Here is a 16,292-nt window from a genome sequence, read left to right on the forward strand (position 1 = left end):
TTTACTCATCAAAGTTGCTGTGGATTTTAATTATTTTGATTTAAAATTATCAGCAATGTAATTAAGTTTTATGTTTCTGCATGAAAACCCGAATTTGGACGAAACAAAATAAATATTAAACCGGCTGATTGTCAAAGCGCGCAAAAAGATGGGAGTTGACCATCTTTTCGCTTCGCGCTGCCGCTTCAACGATTTATGTGGCATGCTTTGTGCATTTTCATACAATTCATCTTATCTGTCAAAGCGAATCTGTCACGTAAAGCGAAGCAAAAGTTTTATGTGACATCAGCTTTACACGATCGAACATCGATAGCCATCACACNCTTTTGTTGAACAAGCAAACGTGTGTGTCAAGCGCTTGTTCAAGGGATTACACGATCGAACATCGATAGCCATCACACATGTGGTCACACTTGCCGGATCGTGTAAGCCTCGCTATTCTAAAACAAAAGTGCAATACCCAAAAAAAATATAAAATATTTGCACAAACTTAAAAAATTAGGAAATTTTAGTTTATGTAATATCCGCGAATGGTATCACAAATTTTATTGAAATTTTACAATTTTTCAAAGAGCCATTTTGGCACCTTTTGCCAAATATACAAAATGAGGTACCATTTGAAGTAAAATAGGGCGATTTGAGCAAAGTTGGCAGGCCTGACACCCATTCTTGGCGGAAGTACGGAATAATCGATTAGAGATGTGGTCAAACGTTTAACTCAGCGATAGAAATTGTTTGATAAGCAACCACGTAAATTAAGAAATGCCTGAACATTTTTTTTTTAGTTTTATGCAACAAAATACTATTTACCCTTTTTACCACCATTCCTTAGGGCGCTGTTACCCAGATGATCATATGATTCCTGGTCACCAATTATTGTTGATTTCACTGAACAACGAAAAAAATTGAGAGTGAGTGAGGTAAATGAACCAATGGTTCAAATCTGACCAACCAGCTGAGACCAAATCACTGCGTTCCCACGACAGTCGGGTCTACGTAACCGGAACGACCCAGATTTATATCTGGCCAAGGACTGTCACTCCAGCAACACTCCCCAAAAAGTCTTTGGGGTATTTGTATGCTGCTACAACAACAACAACAACAACAACAACCAAATCACTGATCAAAAGAGGATTGGTTGGCTTGTGAATACAATTTACTATTTGTTCCTTTAGTACCGAAATGGAGTATTTTTCATACTATTTCCGTTTTTAGTAGTGGAATGGTACATTTTTGCTTCAGATGTATACAAAGTACTACATATATAGAATAAGCTTAATGCTAGAAACTCTTGTTTTGTTTGGGTTTTACATGTTTTGATACACATAATTCTTTTTTTTCGTAATTTCATAACACAAATGTAAAAAGTAGTAAAAAAATATACCAAAGAAATGCAACTGAGCCAAAGAAATACGCCGGTCATTTGACCCTCTGCAACAGCATGTTGGTCAAAGAGAGTAAGAATGGAAAAAATGCGAAAAAGTGCCGTGAATCATATGATCGTCTGCGTAACAGCGCCCTGAGATACAGTATTTTTTTTTTTCTTCATAACTTGAGCAAATTTGAAAGTTGTTGATTGCTGCCAACTTCACAACACTTAATCGAATAGTCATCGATATACAATTGTCAAAAATTGCTATACAACACTAGTTTTGAATTCCAGCAAAGAACACAAAAGAAAAAAACGACAGAAAACCCACATTCGTCATTTCTCTGCTTAAATAGACGGAGATTTTTTCACAGATTTTTAATATTTTATCAAAGTTTAATCAAACTTGGATATTTGTATGGAAAGGATAAAGAAAATATCTTAGAGTAACTTTTCCACAGTGGACAATATTTTTATAGTAGTTTGCTACAAACAAAGGAAGAAAATACAAAAGAAGAAAAGAATTGTCGGCAGCCAAAAAGCAAAAACTGAACCACAATGGAGTTATGTACACGTTCCAAGTCTAGCCTAGCACGGGGTTGTTTGAATGCACTCTCAATATATTTGGTTATATTTTCGACGTTTACCGCATTTACGACATTGATGGCACATGTGGACGAGTTGGATATAGATGAAGATTTGTTAACATATTCAGATCCATTGGTAGAGTTAAATGAGGACAATTGGCAGTCAATGCTGCACGGAGAATGGATGGTTGAATTGTAAGTATGCACATATGCAAAAAAAGCATAGGCCCCCTGCATAAAAATGCATTTAGTATTCAAACAGTAGCAGTGGGAACGACCCCGCGGTTAGGGTAGCAGATGTTGCGAAATTTGCCTTTGTACTTACATACATGTGTATGTATCTAACCACCCATAGATGTATGCATATATGCACTACTGTTACTCCCAAAATTGGGCGTACGGCTCTTTTTTTTTTGTTAATATTCGCAATGTTTTACATTTAATTTTGTTTTAAAATATGGCTTATGTTTTTGCAAATCCCATTTAAATCCAAGAATGATGCTGTGTACAAAAATTAAGAGAAGTCGGCAAAATTTCAGCAAAATCCCGAACTATGCTTAGGACAGTCAGCAAAAAAAATTCAAAAATCAACGCGATTTTTTAGATTTGAAATTTGCACGTTATTATACTAAAATTTAATTGGCTATAAAACTGCATAACTGAATTCTTTTTAGAAATTGGTATTAAAAAGTACTCGATTTTCCTGAAACGTTGCTGATTTTTCTTAATTTTTGTACACAGTCGGCCTTATGCTGAATATCGTCATCATCATCGTCGACGATCGTCAGCGCATCAGTAACATGGCTGACGATGGCTGTATCGTCACTTTTACTGATGATGACGATATTCAACATGGGCGGAGTATCATTCTTGGATTTTAATATAAAATTAACAAAATATGTTTAGCAAGTAAAACTTTCCGAATATTAACAAAAAAGATCCGTACGCTCAATTTTGGGAGTAACAGTATATAGATACATGTCTATATTTAATGCCGGCTGCATTTATCACTTCACAGCCGGTAAAAAAAAAATGTAACCGAGTCAAGGCCATTAAACTAAGCCAAACAAATAACATTGATATTTTTGATAAATAATCGTGAGTATCTAATAATTGTTCAATAGGTACAAACATATATAATTCATGATTATTACATCCAATTACCACGTCACTTCTACTAACATGTGGGTAATTTGTAAATTGATCTGCGGATAGTACGTGCAGGTGTACAAAAATATGTATAAGTAATGAGCAAAAGTTGCTGTTATATTATTATAAAATAAAATGTAAATGTGCTAAAAAAAAATAATAATTCAAAAATTGGTCGGAAAAATCAACCAACACCAACACACAATAATTGAATTCTTCCCTTTAGCTTTGCCCCCTGGTGTCCCGCTTGTAAAAATCTCGCGCCCACTTGGGAACGTTTCGCTAAAACCGCAAAAGAGCTGCATGTAAGTGTAGCCAAAATCGATGTAACCACATCACCATCGCTTAGTGGGCGTTTCTTCGTTACTGCGCTACCAACAATCTATCAGTAAGTAGCCACACTGTAGTTGCAATATATTTTTTTTATTGTTTTCTTTTATTTTATATTATTTAAAGTGTTAAAGAAGGTGAATTCCGTCAATATCGTGGCTCGCGCGATGGCGACGCATTAATGTTGTTCTTGAAACAAAAACAATGGAACAAAATTGAACCGATCTCGGCCTGGAAAAAACCTGACACTATTCACATGTCCATACTGTCATATTTCTTCAAGTTGTCGCATACCCTTAAGGTGAGTATGATGTATGGACTCTGGCTGTTTATAGACTAGGAAAAAACCTTTAACAAATAACCAATTCTGGTAGTTGAGAAAACTTTTGAGTTTGCCCGGAACTTTTTTTGTCGCATCTTTATTATTACCCTTTAATTCGCTCATCTTTCACGTTTTATAGGACTTCAATGTACGTCTACAGGAAGAATACGGCCTACCAACTTGGGGATCGTATGCGTTGTTTGCCATTGGCACAATATTTGTCGGTGCTGCCTTGGGCTTATTACTAGTTTGTGTGGTCGACTTTTTGTATCCACCAAAGAAATCACAACGTCAAAGCTTCTCTGAATCCAAAGGCAAATCTGCTGGTTCAGATGCTATCGAAGATTTAGCTGCTGATGAGATTGAGGACGAAAATGATTTGATTGATGAACAGGGCGATGACGATGAAGACGACGAGGACGATGATGATGAGCAAGAAAATGAGAATGGCGGTGCTGAGGATGAAGATGATGGTACTTCAGAGGGTGAAAAGAATTCAAACGCCAGCGAATCGGATGAGCCGGAAAGTGAGAAGGACGCCAAGAAGTCGGCTGGTGATGGTGGTGCACAGGAACAAACAACGATTGAGAAAGAGGAGAAGGATTCGAAAAACACTAGTCCGGTTGAAGTGCGCAAACGCAAGCCACGAAAGGCCGATTAAGAGCTTGAAAATAAGCAGTGAATTAGAATGAAAATCAAGAATGCTTATTAAATATGCATAGTTATTAACATACATCAACTTTAGTTAGCGTACGTACGGAGCTTAAATTGCGCATATCGCAGGCCTATTTCTTTTGTTTATACTTTTTAATGACAGAATTTAACTTTTTCGTTTTGTGTAACTGAGTTGCTAGCAAAGGCGATATTGGTTGGGGTGTGAAAGCGAATTGTTTGGCAAATGAAATGTTTATAGTTAGAAATAGTTACATATGTAGGTATTTTTGCAAACCAAACGGCCATTTCAGTCAGACCATGTCGTAAATCAAGTTTTGTATAAACAAAACTTGACACAACCCAGAGATATTGTTTACAATGAAAATGTAAAGCATAATTGCATTAAAGCTAAGCTATGTGCGTGTGCATCTACGCAATTGTATATTCCCCAGCATGTGTTATGCACTTTGTACTTGAATTGTCAAATTTGAACTAATTGCCTATTATTGCTAATATAACGCACAAATATCGTTTCTGAACATTTCAACTTAAATATTATTGACTAATTTAAAAAATAAATTTTACACCAACATTCATTTGCTTGAACAACTTTCAAGTTTCATTTATAGACACATAATACATTAAACTATGCGCAAAATTAAATAAAATAAAATTTGCCTTATTTAGATGGAATATAGAATACATATGTATGTATGTACGAAGAAAAAACATTCAAAATGCTTAAGACAAGCGACAAGTTTTATAAAAAGTTTGTTTAATGGTTGAAGCGTATGCTAACAAAAATGACTAACAAAGTGAAGCGAAGTAGGAGGCGTTGAAGCAACTACATGCCTAATAAATAATCAAATAATGAAAAAAATTAGCATACACATTACGAAATATTTACTAATTTAATTTAAATATAAAGAAATATGGAAGATATTCTATTTAGACCGAAAACTATTTGCTGTGTAGTAAAGGAAATCTACATACATAACTGACTGTTCATTAATTTTTAAGTACGCTGCTACCACAATTATTGTGGGTAGGCATGCTACACTTTTTATCTACTTGCATTTTTAATTGTTCGTACTGTTGGATATTTGAAGCAGATAAATATTTTGAGCTTAAGAAATATTTTACAAAATCATCACCTTTCATTGTGCATTACAAGTAATTATATCTAAAAACAAGCATATGTACATATGTTTTTCGGTTAAAAAAGTATGATTAACATTATATTATTCTTAAATATTTTAAAATAAATACGAAATTATATATTTTCGAAAACTAAGTATTTTTTTTACTTGACTCGAACTGCGACAAAGTTGTGGTTCGAGTTAGTAAGTTTCGACTGTATTATGGTTATACATATAGTTATAAATATGCTTTGCTAACAATGTACAACTACATGATTTAATTAAAAAATTTTCTTTTTATAAATTTTCTTTAGCACTAAATTAAATAAAGGTTTCTTTTTTAATACACACATGGATACATATTTAATTTTTCGGTGATGCACATGTATATGTATGTATTACTTCTATGAACTTATAGAGCGCCCTAGCGAGCGACTTTGACGCTAGAGTGAACAACGAAGGTATCAATTACTACACTTCCAATAATGGACCCGAAACATGGTAGCTTGCCTCCGTCTTTGACATTGTGAAGCTGGAATGACAAGAGATAGATTGAGTCCGACGCCTGCTATCAGAAGCACTTTTCAACATTTTTTTGTTGTTGTAACAGCATACAAATTCCCAAGAGTTTTTACGGACGTAGTTAATGCATGTTCGGCATGTGGAGAGTTTCCGCATGGCACAAAATACCTCCTCATTTGCCCACACAACTCCTCACTCTCTGGTCAAACCCATCGGAGTGGCACCCTTCATGGGCCTACCGTTAATTGAGATTGGCGACAACGATTAAAGAACAATGCATCACACAGTTGGACGAAAGCATGCCTACATGCATGAAGAATCTAGCAAGGTCCGAAGGATATCCAGTAACCCCGCAAAGCCTATCGATGTTTTGATGCAGTCGTAGATGTGCATAAGTCACAAAAGCAACTAAAGCTGGCGATGGAGCGAGTTTGGCCATGTAAAGATTAAACAGCGTCGGGCAGAAAACGCTTAGTTTAAAGAAGATCGCCATTAGCGTTGTGAAATTCGACCGCACATATAATTGAGGATCCATCGCTCCGTCCGGATGGCCTGAAAGGGCCCCGAAAGGTCAACTACGACAAGATCGACGTTGGTTTCGATCATTGCTTAACTGTGCAGTAATCGTGTTCAATGTTGTGATGTGCGATGAATCTGTGTTGGTAGTCGGCGAAAGGCAGAGGCTTATTCAGGCTGAGGTGCGAAACCCTTCCATAACTTTTGCACGGAGATAGATTTGTTATAGCGGCTCACTTAACCCTACTCAACTAACGGGAGACCCAGGAAGTGTGAACACAGAACAGGGGCGTTACTTGAGTGAGGTTTAGGGCGCATGCGAAGAAGTGTCGCGAGTCGTGCGGTGACTTTCCGCAAGCTGGGCATTCTTTGGGCACATCTGTGGAACTTACGCTCACCTACTTGAACGTCGGTTGGTGTGGGAGGGGCAGAGAAGGTGCTTTCAGTAACCTCTTCGAAGCTTGTCCAATCAGCTTTGTTTAAGTTGACGTAGGTTCGGTGTTCCGCGGAAGCAAAGTCAGCAGGTTTATTGATCGAGAACACTATCTATCTGCTCAGCCAAGTGGCTTCCCCTACGACCATCAGACAGGCTAAATGAAGACACCAACTACCATTCGGTTTTCACCTCGGAGGAGCGCACCTATTTCATGTTGACATCCTGCCGAGCAGCTGGTGACAGGGGGTATCCGTTTTGTTGTTGTTGTCCAAGATCCGCCTCTTTCACTGGTTTCAGGAAGGTGCTAATCCTATCCATTTTCCATTTGTAATGTTTCCACATGGTGTTGGCATTGCCCATTTCTGTCGTATATATACCAGACTTAAAGCGCAGTTACCCACGGACGTAAAAACAGAGAATGTGTCAGCTGACACAAGATCTATCCTATGTGATCTGGGTGTCAACAAAAACTTACCACCGCATGACCGTGACGTAGACGTTGCTTTTCTCTCTCTCTGTCAACAGCAAACTAGATATGTTTCTACGCTACGCTACGTACACGTTCGTGGGTAACCGGGCTCTTATGGGATATATTAAAAAAAAATAAGACAAAAAAAGGCAAACCAATCAGCCTATTTTAAATTTTGCATTTGTTTTTTATTTGAGTTTTTTTTCTCCTGATTTTTGGCGCCTTTTATTTACAATTTTTAATTACAATTCATTTGTTGTTTAATTGTATCATTTGGACATAAATAAACTAAAATAAACAAAATTTCTTAAACGTAAGTTTCCTTTTATAATTAATAATTTAATATTTTTAAATCAAATATTGCCGAAAAGACATAAAGCGCATAAAGGTGCACATTTTACACAAAAAAAGAAAGTGAAACGAGGAATCAAAGTAAAATGCATAGATGTAACAAATCTTGTTTAACATTATTTTTTATTAAAATATAATATTGTATTAATATCAAAAGTAAGAGTAAAGATTAAAAATTAAAAAATCCCTGCAATTTTGTTTAACTATAGCTAAGTTATATGTATGTATGTGGGGGTGTGTGTATCAGCCAAATGGTTATCAGTTTTATGCCAAATCTCAACTATTGCGATTTGTGGTAGTATAATTATACATTTATGTATGTATGTATGTATTTATTTATGGTTGCATCAATATGGTATACATGAATGTAGATTAGTATAAAAAAGTATGTGCCGTATTAACAGTTGAGTTTTTGTATTGTAATGAAAACATTCATTATTCTGTAATATCTGTAAAAAAAATCGAGCTTTTGCAGAGACTAAGTTAAAAAATGAGCTATTTCGTGCTAGCGTAATCCGTTCAATTTGTCTGCTATTATTTTCTTCGACGCGTATGTACACTGCCGGAACAACGTATTGGCAAATTTTTTTTTTTTATGGTGTATGCTACACCAAAAAACATAAAAATATATCACAAATATTCACAATATATGCAACAATTTTTATTCTAATATTTTTCCGCCAATTTTGTATAAAAATATGGTTCATTCTACACCAAAAAAAAACATAAAAATATAATTCCCAAGCTTTGAGAAAAACTCGCGAAAATTCAGCATTTTTTAACTGTTTAATCAGATTTTTTAGAATTTTTTTTTGAGTATGCAAATTTGTAGCCCAATCAATTTTATTATAATAAAGTTTTATGTAGCTAGGAATTACCGTTGATTTTTGGCACTTTTTTCACGCAGTCTCTTCCATACAAACAATTTTTTTTTTTCGAAAAATACTTTATATCGAAAAACTGCAACAAAAAAAAAATTCTCAAAAATTAATGCAATTTTAAACTAACTGCTAACTTGCATTTTTTTACTAGAATTTAATCGGCTGCAAAACTACTTAATAAAAAAATTCTAGAAAATTTAAAATTTGCATGAAAATTTGCTGAACTTTCGCGAGTTTTCCACAAGCTTAAGAATTATATTTTTATGTTTTTTGTTGTACAATGACCCATATTTTTATACAAAATTTCCGGAAAAATATTAGAATAAAAATTATTGCATATATTGTGAACAATTTGCTGTGCCAATACATTGTTCCGGCAGTGTATGTATGTTTTAAAACTTTCCGATAGCTTTTTTTATTTTTTGTTGATTTATGTTTTTTAGCCCGCCTAATTTTTGTTCCCAATTTTCTTTTCACTTCACACTACAGAATTTAATTTATTTAAACAAATGGGCTATTATTCCTAAATATTCGGCCCTCACATTTCTTGTCAAGCGTTTGGCTGAAGCTTTTTCCTCGCATCGGAGGTTCGCCACCGCCTACTGAAGGGTGGAACTTAAAAAAAAAAACACATTTCTTTGCTTTCGGCTACGGTGGCTGCCTTATTATCGGGATTATTTTATTTTATTTTCAAATACCGGCTGCCTTAAAGAACCTTCTTTGTAAATAAAATATTTCGCCACAGAATGACCGCAAATTCTTGGCGTTGAAAAAATACCTATCTATTTCAAAGGAAATTTTTGCTCTGCTTTTCTCACTCACGTCTCCGCTTGCCTACATCAGTTATTTGTAAAACTATACTGTTATTTATTACAAAATTATTAACTGTTTTTTTCTTATTATTATTCAATTTTTGCTTTAACGGCACTTGTGTGTGAATTAACTGTTTGAAAATTTGTATTTTGAAATACAAATAAAAGTCACACATTATGAACCTGTATAAAAATGCTTAAATACATTTTAGTTTTTTTTTTTAATAATGTATGGTATGTATGGAATAATTCCACTGTAACAATTATAAATTTTTTGTGTTTTTTAATATTTATAAAAAAATCCCTGGCTATTGCATATTTGGTCTATTGTAATGGGGTCTATTTGGGGGTTAATATGGGTGTTATTGTATGGGGTTCGGGTTAAAGGCTATTTATGTTGGGTAGGATATTAAGGTTCGGGAATGTTATGTTAATTGTGTAAATATAGTTTCTCTATTTATAAAAAATATTTTGATACAAAATGTACTATTGCAGTGTGTGGAGGATACTGTGGGGAGTTATGCATTTTAATGCGTGCTGGGATATTTGTGTTTAAGGGCATTTGGGGGAATATGTTGTTGTATTGTTCTGATTTTCAAATACTTCAAGTAATTGTTGTGAATATGAAAATTTCGTGTGCAGTTAATTCATAACAAAAATTTTGTTAAAATGTCAACATATAAAATGCCGTTACAGAGTTAAGGTTTTTACTTTCTTTATAGAACTAAAATGAATCAAGTGCAAAAATTCAGGAGAGATGCTAAAATAGAAATAAACAGAAAGCGTGACACACCAACTTATTTTTTTTTTTTTGTTTTTAGCAGGTACTGGTGCACATGAAAAATTCCAATGCTCAATTTATGTAGCAAAACATTCGCGCTGCACTTTCGCCTTAATTCATTTTAGCTTTAAAAAATTCAGTTTTCTTTTGTTGTAACAAGAAAAATAAAAATTATTTCGTTTAATTACTTTAAATATTCAAAAAACTATTGTAAACTCGTAGTTCTCAATTAACGAGCTTTAAGTGCGCTGAGTGAAAATGCTGCTTGAAGAAATTTTAAATTTTCTACTACTTTTGAACGCAAGAACTAGAGGATAGCAACTACAAATCGCATAGATTTAATGGAAAATTATACAAATATTGCTTCGTACAAAAACAAAGAAAATAGAAGTCAAGAAATTAAAATCTTCTGGATTTTTTCTATACTCCCAAAGTTTAAGCAGCATTTCAACCCTTAACACTCATAACATTGATTGTGGCTCTTACATACTATGGCAAAACTTAAACAGGAAGTTAATATAGAAGGTTTAATATTTAAAATATTAATGAGGTATATGTGGTGGAAATTTTGAAAATTGAATTTTGTAAACCGGTCTATTGCATAAAATTGCAGGATTGTCTGCGCGCCACTGCAGCCTTGAGTGTCAAACACTGCAGCGGGCGCACTACTGAGAAAAAAATAGTAATAAAAAAAAAACTTAGTACAAAAGTGTACAACGACATATCGTCAATTTGTTTGTGTGCAGTGCACGGCTATGTAAACACGTCTTATGCGCCACGATACCACGCTATGCCACAAAGTCCAGCGGCCTATTGAAGCCACCCTTGCGATTCATGTATTGACGATATTTGCGCTTTAAGATTACATGCACTTCTCCGACATCGTTTCCTTCGACTTTCTTATTTTTAGTGGTGTCGAACGTGCAGAAACCCATTGTTTTTAACATTTCAACCTCTTCAGCCGATTTACCCTCCAAATCGGCTTCTGTGATTTTGGGACGTTCAGCAGCGCGGCCCCGTCGTCCTGATGATGTTGAGGCTGAGGTAGATGGATGATCACGAGAACGGGACCTAAATAAGTTTCGAAGGCGGGATAGTGTTGACATTAGTACATTAATAAGACTGTGCTTAAATTGGCAGATAAAAACAAAAAAAAAAAACTACAATAGAAATATTATTGCAATTACGTTTCCCAACATAGTAGACGTTAAGAAACCATACATTTTAGTGTTTTTGTTGTTGTAATGGTACACAAGTTCCTCGAAGATTTCGGGGAAGAATATTGTAATGAAGACAGTCCTTGGCCAGTTAATAATCTGGTACGTTCCGGTTACGTAGAACCGACTGCCGTGGGAACGAGCATTTTGGTGGGAATGCCTCGGGCGTATTAGTCACCACATTAGTTGTTGTTGTTGTTGTTGTAGCGGCTACAACAACCCCGCCCAGATCGGTTGGTATCTCAGTCGTTGTCGTCAAGTTCCACTAACGGCAACCCTAGGAAGCGTGCAGCTTCTGTGGGATCTGTCCACAGGGACAAGGCCGTTAGGGTTGTCGGGTTTTCCGGGCATGCGAAGAGATGGTTCGAGTCATGTGTGGTCTCTCCGCATGCCGGAAATTCGTTCGACACATCCTCATTCAACCTACTCAAGTAGGAGTTTAACCTGCTGCAGTAGCCGGAGCGAAGTTGAGCGAGTGTAGTGCGTGTCTCCCGAGGCAGATGAAGCTCTGTCTCGTCTATGTCCGGGGGTGGTATGCCTAGAACGGCATTCACAGGTCTAGAGTCTACATAACTCGAGACTGAGTCCCTGTGAATGCCGTTCAGGGCCTGTCTGTACGCTGTCGGGTCCAGAGGTTGCTTAATGAACTTCCCACGACAGCCGGTTCTACGTACCGGAATGACTCGGGTTTCACCCGACCAAGGGATGTTGTTTCCGCGATCTAACCCCGTTTAGGCGAAGTATCTCTCACCACATTAGTCGTCATTTTTGCTTATTTTTTGCCTTTTATTAGAAAAAATACTTAAAATTAGTATTATGGATTAACATTAAATTTTATTTATTTTTATTACAAAAAAAAAATCGTAAGTCTTCAATTTAATTTCGTTTTCATTCATAGAAGACTTGCAGCATGCAGCGTTTAAGACATCTCCTCAATGAGAGTAGCACGCAATTTGGTTGTAACTGTGCTTGGTTGTGCTTGATTCAATTTGAATACACTCTCAATCACCGACATCTCCGTAGCAGTGGAACTCATGCCAACAAATGATATCCAGTCGTTCACCACCATTCCAGCTGCTAGTACATCGCTACCTCGATTGACTGTGCCCGCCACAAGCGGCACTTGCAGTAACGACGATAATTCATCTTGATCTTGAATGCTGGTTTTTGGATGCACCATGCCACCCTGATTACTAAGTACTGCATATGAGCCCACAAGAGGATTTTCGGCTATTGTTTGGCGAAACACTTCCACTTTAAGCACATCACCGATTATTTCTTCAGTCTCTTTATCAAGATCGGGATGCACTAATGCAACATAGTCATTGCAGGCGATTACATTTCCTAGAGCGGAAAGTCGTTCTTCGACACGTTGGATTTTCACTGAATCCGGCAACGTATTACGCAAATGTTGTAACTCCACATCGGTGGTGGAATGTGGTACAATTAAACCATTGCGGTTGCCTACTGTGAGACGGCCAAGAATGCGGCAGCCACCAATGCTGGCATGTACAACTGGTATTGTTTCGGCCAATTCCGATTCATATACACTGTAAAAGGCCTCGGAACCACCGATGGCCACTAGACAGTATGCGTTTGTAAGTTTGCTGAAAACGCCAATGTCATCGTTGTTCTCAAATTGCACGCGCAATGCCATTTTGTTTATATTCTTTTCAATTTATCACTGTGGTACTGGATATTCTTCTTTACGCGTTTAGTGTGGACTCTCGAATGGTGAAGTAAATCAGTGTCAAATAACTTTATAAAGTGTGCAATTAAATTTAATGATGAAATTCGATAATTTTGTCCATATATTCGTCGGCTATTTCACTTCACGTGGTAATGTCAATCGCATTGAAATGTCAAAAGCGACACGAAATGCCGTAAAAGCAAAAGCGAGGGAAAAGTCAACGCACAGGGTTGTACTCGTGTACACTAAATTTCTTAATCAGCCTCATTGTGACAATCGTGTCGAATGAAAGTCGTTATTCGAGAATCGAGTCGTGTCGAATGCAAGTCGTTTTCCGAGAGTCGAAACGTATCGAAAATTGCATGTCATTGCCTAAAATTTCAACTCGACAGGCGTATTAAAATTTAAAAACTTGGCAGCACTGCATAGTTTTCGACGATTTTCGTATTTACATATTTCTGCACGTTAGTAGACAATGTTGCCGAGTCGTACAATTTAGCCTAATTTACGACGTACGCAATGAGGCTGAATTACACTGATTAATTAATATACGCGTAATTTTAGAAATATGAAAAAATATAAGTACGTATCTTATAATGCTAGAAAATTATAAAAAAGTTGTATACTTAGTTCTGTGACGTTTCTGTTTTGGGGTTAATACACTACACTTTACTATTCACCTCGAACGCCGTCGGCTTCTTTCTCGCTCACGGCTGCGGCTCCGGTCGCGATCCCCTCCGCCACCGCCGCCTCTGTCATGTGAACGTCGACGCAATGCACGGCTGCTGCTGCCAGCACCCGATTCGTGTTCCCGCTGGCGTTCTCGCTCACGGGAACGTCGTTCACGCCGCTTTTTACGCTCGGATCGCTCTTTTTCACGTCGCCGATGTGATGGGGATGGACTCCGACCCATACTTTTGGATGAGGTAGCCGATTGTGAAGGTATGAGACGAACGCCGGTGGATGTTGCAAGATTTTAATTTGGCGCTATTCTATTCGTGAATGCGCTCGGTTTGTAGCAAAGCGATTTGTTGTTGCGTTGCTAATATAACACCGTAGATGCCTCTGGAACTAGTTACTGAATTTACAATTTACCTGCACATGTACTTCAATTAACTATTTGTTAAACTTACCGTTTTTAATGCTGTGCCTTACTATAAAATACCGACACCGGCATTAATTTCTTTAAAACTTAAAAACTAAAATAAAAACTATCACACCAACCGCGGCGTTTGGGACCCTTTCAGCAAATGCTTCTTCTTGATGTCAAAACGGCCTTGCTGTTCACAATGAAGCCAATGAGGATAACAGGGTTGCTCGCTGGTAAAATTTCCCAATTTACTGCCGTTCAGACACGTCAAGTCTTGCTTTCAAGTCTGCTCGTTCGTTGTTGTTGTTGTTGTAGTAGCATACAAGTTCCCCATNTAAAATTTCCCAATTTACTGCCGTTCAGACACGTCAAGTCTTGCTTTCAAGTCTGCTCGTTCGTTGTAACTTTAATTGCATTCAAGTCCTGGGTCCNGGGGAGTGTTGCTGGAGTGACAGTCCTTGGCCAGATATAAATCTGGGTCGTTCCGGTTCGTAGACACGACTGTTGTGGGAACGTCTGCTCGTTCGTGGGCGAAAGAGGGGGNGAAAAGATCAAAAGAGACAAGAAAACTTGAAACGAATTGACGGTACGGAGGGTATCTTTACTCATCCCCTCTCTTTACATAAGCTGTATTTTTTTGTAACCGGCCGTCTTCACATGCTTGAATNCAAGTTTTCTTGTCTCTTTTGATCTTTTCGTTGCTTCCCATTTAAGAACCCAGGACTTGAATGCAATTAAAGTTGACGCGTGTGGAAGCAAATAGAAAACACAAAAGAGAAAGCGAAAAAATTGCTTTCAAGACTTGACGTGTCTGAAAGTGGACTTAAAAATACGCCACCTGAAGGGTAGTGCTGTTAAGTGAAAAAACTGCACTATTGTGAATTGCTAATGGGATAGTGGAGAGGGAAATTTTGGTTTCCTTACTGCGTTCTGCTTTTTTCTCTCGCAAGCGAGATAGAGTTTTGTTGACTGGGCATTTGACAGCATACTTTTTCATTTGTAAAATGTCGCGAGACAAGAAGGTTCAAACCTCGCAGGCTCTTAAAAGTTTGAGAAAATTAGAAAATCTGCATTAAGAGACGTATACTATTTTCAAATGAAAAATGGCTGCCTCTAAATTTGTATTTGCCTCCAAAATAAACGATGTGGCTACTCTGAAGAATTCTGCGAAATGAGAACATAGCTGTCAAACAACAAAAATGACAGTTGAAAGCAAGTGAGAGCTCACATACCGCTCGGTACGCGAGAAAAAGCATGCTTCGTACTTTTTGCGGTCTACACGTGCGGTTTCTCGTATGCGTCGTCACGCAAGCGAGATTTTCCAGCACGTAAAGACGGCCGGTAAGCGAGCGACAAAAGAACGCTCAACTCGGGTAAAATTTCCTTTCAGCTACTTAAGCAACCCTGCTGGTAGCTGGCAAGAGACATGTGATTAGTTTAACGCGATTTAGATACAAAAAACAATAGAAATTAGTTATTATGCGAGGTATTTGCGTAATATATATACTTATTTAAGATATAAATCATGTATATACGCATGAACCAAAAAGACAAGATCACGACAGCAGAAGAGTGGCCCGTTATAATCGCACTTATGAAAAAAGTAGGGCGATTTTGACATAAGCCGTTTGTTTACATTTGTTCGTTGTTTACAATTTGGTGGTGGCTTTTTACTGCAATTTTCTTAATTTTCGCTTGTGACAACGTGTGCACACATAAGGTAAAGAATAATTTAACACAACGACATGATTTATAGGAGAATTTGCATAATAAAAATGATTATTCATGCGTTCAACAATTACGCGTTTTTTTTTGTTCTCTTCGTTGTTTACTTCTTACAACAAAGATGGCGTCGAGATTTCAACAGCTAGAAATTAACTTTTTTCTTTCTTTCCTTAAGGCGTGATCTTGTGTCTTTCGTTCATGGTATATACGAAAACAAAAATTTCCCTCTCCAATTTCCCAGTAACAATTCAC

The 16,292-nt window shown here is 36.9% G+C and overlaps 4 protein-coding genes across 7 annotated transcripts in view; 1 reads left to right on the top strand and 3 right to left on the bottom strand.

Moving 5' to 3' along the window:
• Nucleotides 1-16,292, bottom strand: part of LOC108364697 (putative helicase MOV-10) — a 66,124-nt gene that overhangs the window by 19,343 nt on the left and 30,489 nt on the right. The gene's annotated exons all lie outside the window — the stretch shown is intronic.
• On the top strand, nucleotides 1,658-5,898 carry LOC108364698 (thioredoxin-related transmembrane protein 1). The gene is made up of 4 exons (XM_017618481.1): nucleotides 1,658-2,151; nucleotides 3,332-3,493; nucleotides 3,562-3,736; nucleotides 3,897-5,898. The coding sequence occupies exons 1-4, from the start codon at nucleotides 1,928-1,930 to the stop codon at nucleotides 4,416-4,418; spliced, it is 1,083 nt and encodes a 360-aa protein (XP_017473970.1). The 5' UTR covers nucleotides 1,658-1,927; the 3' UTR covers nucleotides 4,419-5,898.
• On the bottom strand, nucleotides 9,602-14,500 carry ytr (U4/U6.U5 small nuclear ribonucleoprotein 27 kDa protein yantar). Of its 3 annotated transcripts, none has more exons than XM_017618485.1 (3): nucleotides 14,359-14,500; nucleotides 13,906-14,290; nucleotides 9,602-11,389 (listed from the first exon to the last, which is right to left on the bottom strand). In XM_017618485.1, exons 2-3 carry the CDS (start codon nucleotides 14,136-14,138, stop codon nucleotides 11,107-11,109), a joined length of 516 nt encoding a protein of 171 aa, XP_017473974.1. In that variant the 5' UTR covers nucleotides 14,139-14,290; nucleotides 14,359-14,500; the 3' UTR covers nucleotides 9,602-11,106. The 3 variants fall into 3 exon arrangements, with proteins under 3 accessions (XP_017473974.1, XP_017473972.1, XP_017473973.1); XM_017618483.1 differs by having other exon boundaries at nucleotides 13,906-14,296; nucleotides 14,359-14,499; XM_017618484.1 differs by having other exon boundaries at nucleotides 13,906-14,303; nucleotides 14,359-14,499.
• Nucleotides 12,332-13,883, bottom strand: eIF6 (eukaryotic translation initiation factor 6). The gene has a single exon (XM_017618482.1). It carries the CDS (start codon nucleotides 13,190-13,192, stop codon nucleotides 12,455-12,457), a length of 738 nt encoding a protein of 245 aa, XP_017473971.1. The 5' UTR covers nucleotides 13,193-13,883; the 3' UTR covers nucleotides 12,332-12,454.

The sequence above is a fragment of the Rhagoletis zephyria genome, unplaced genomic scaffold (assembly GCF_001687245.7).
Source record: "Rhagoletis zephyria isolate East Lansing unplaced genomic scaffold, Rhagoletis_zephyria_1.1 Rzeph_scaffold_01642, whole genome shotgun sequence".
NCBI lineage: Eukaryota > Metazoa > Arthropoda > Insecta > Diptera > Tephritidae > Rhagoletis > Rhagoletis zephyria.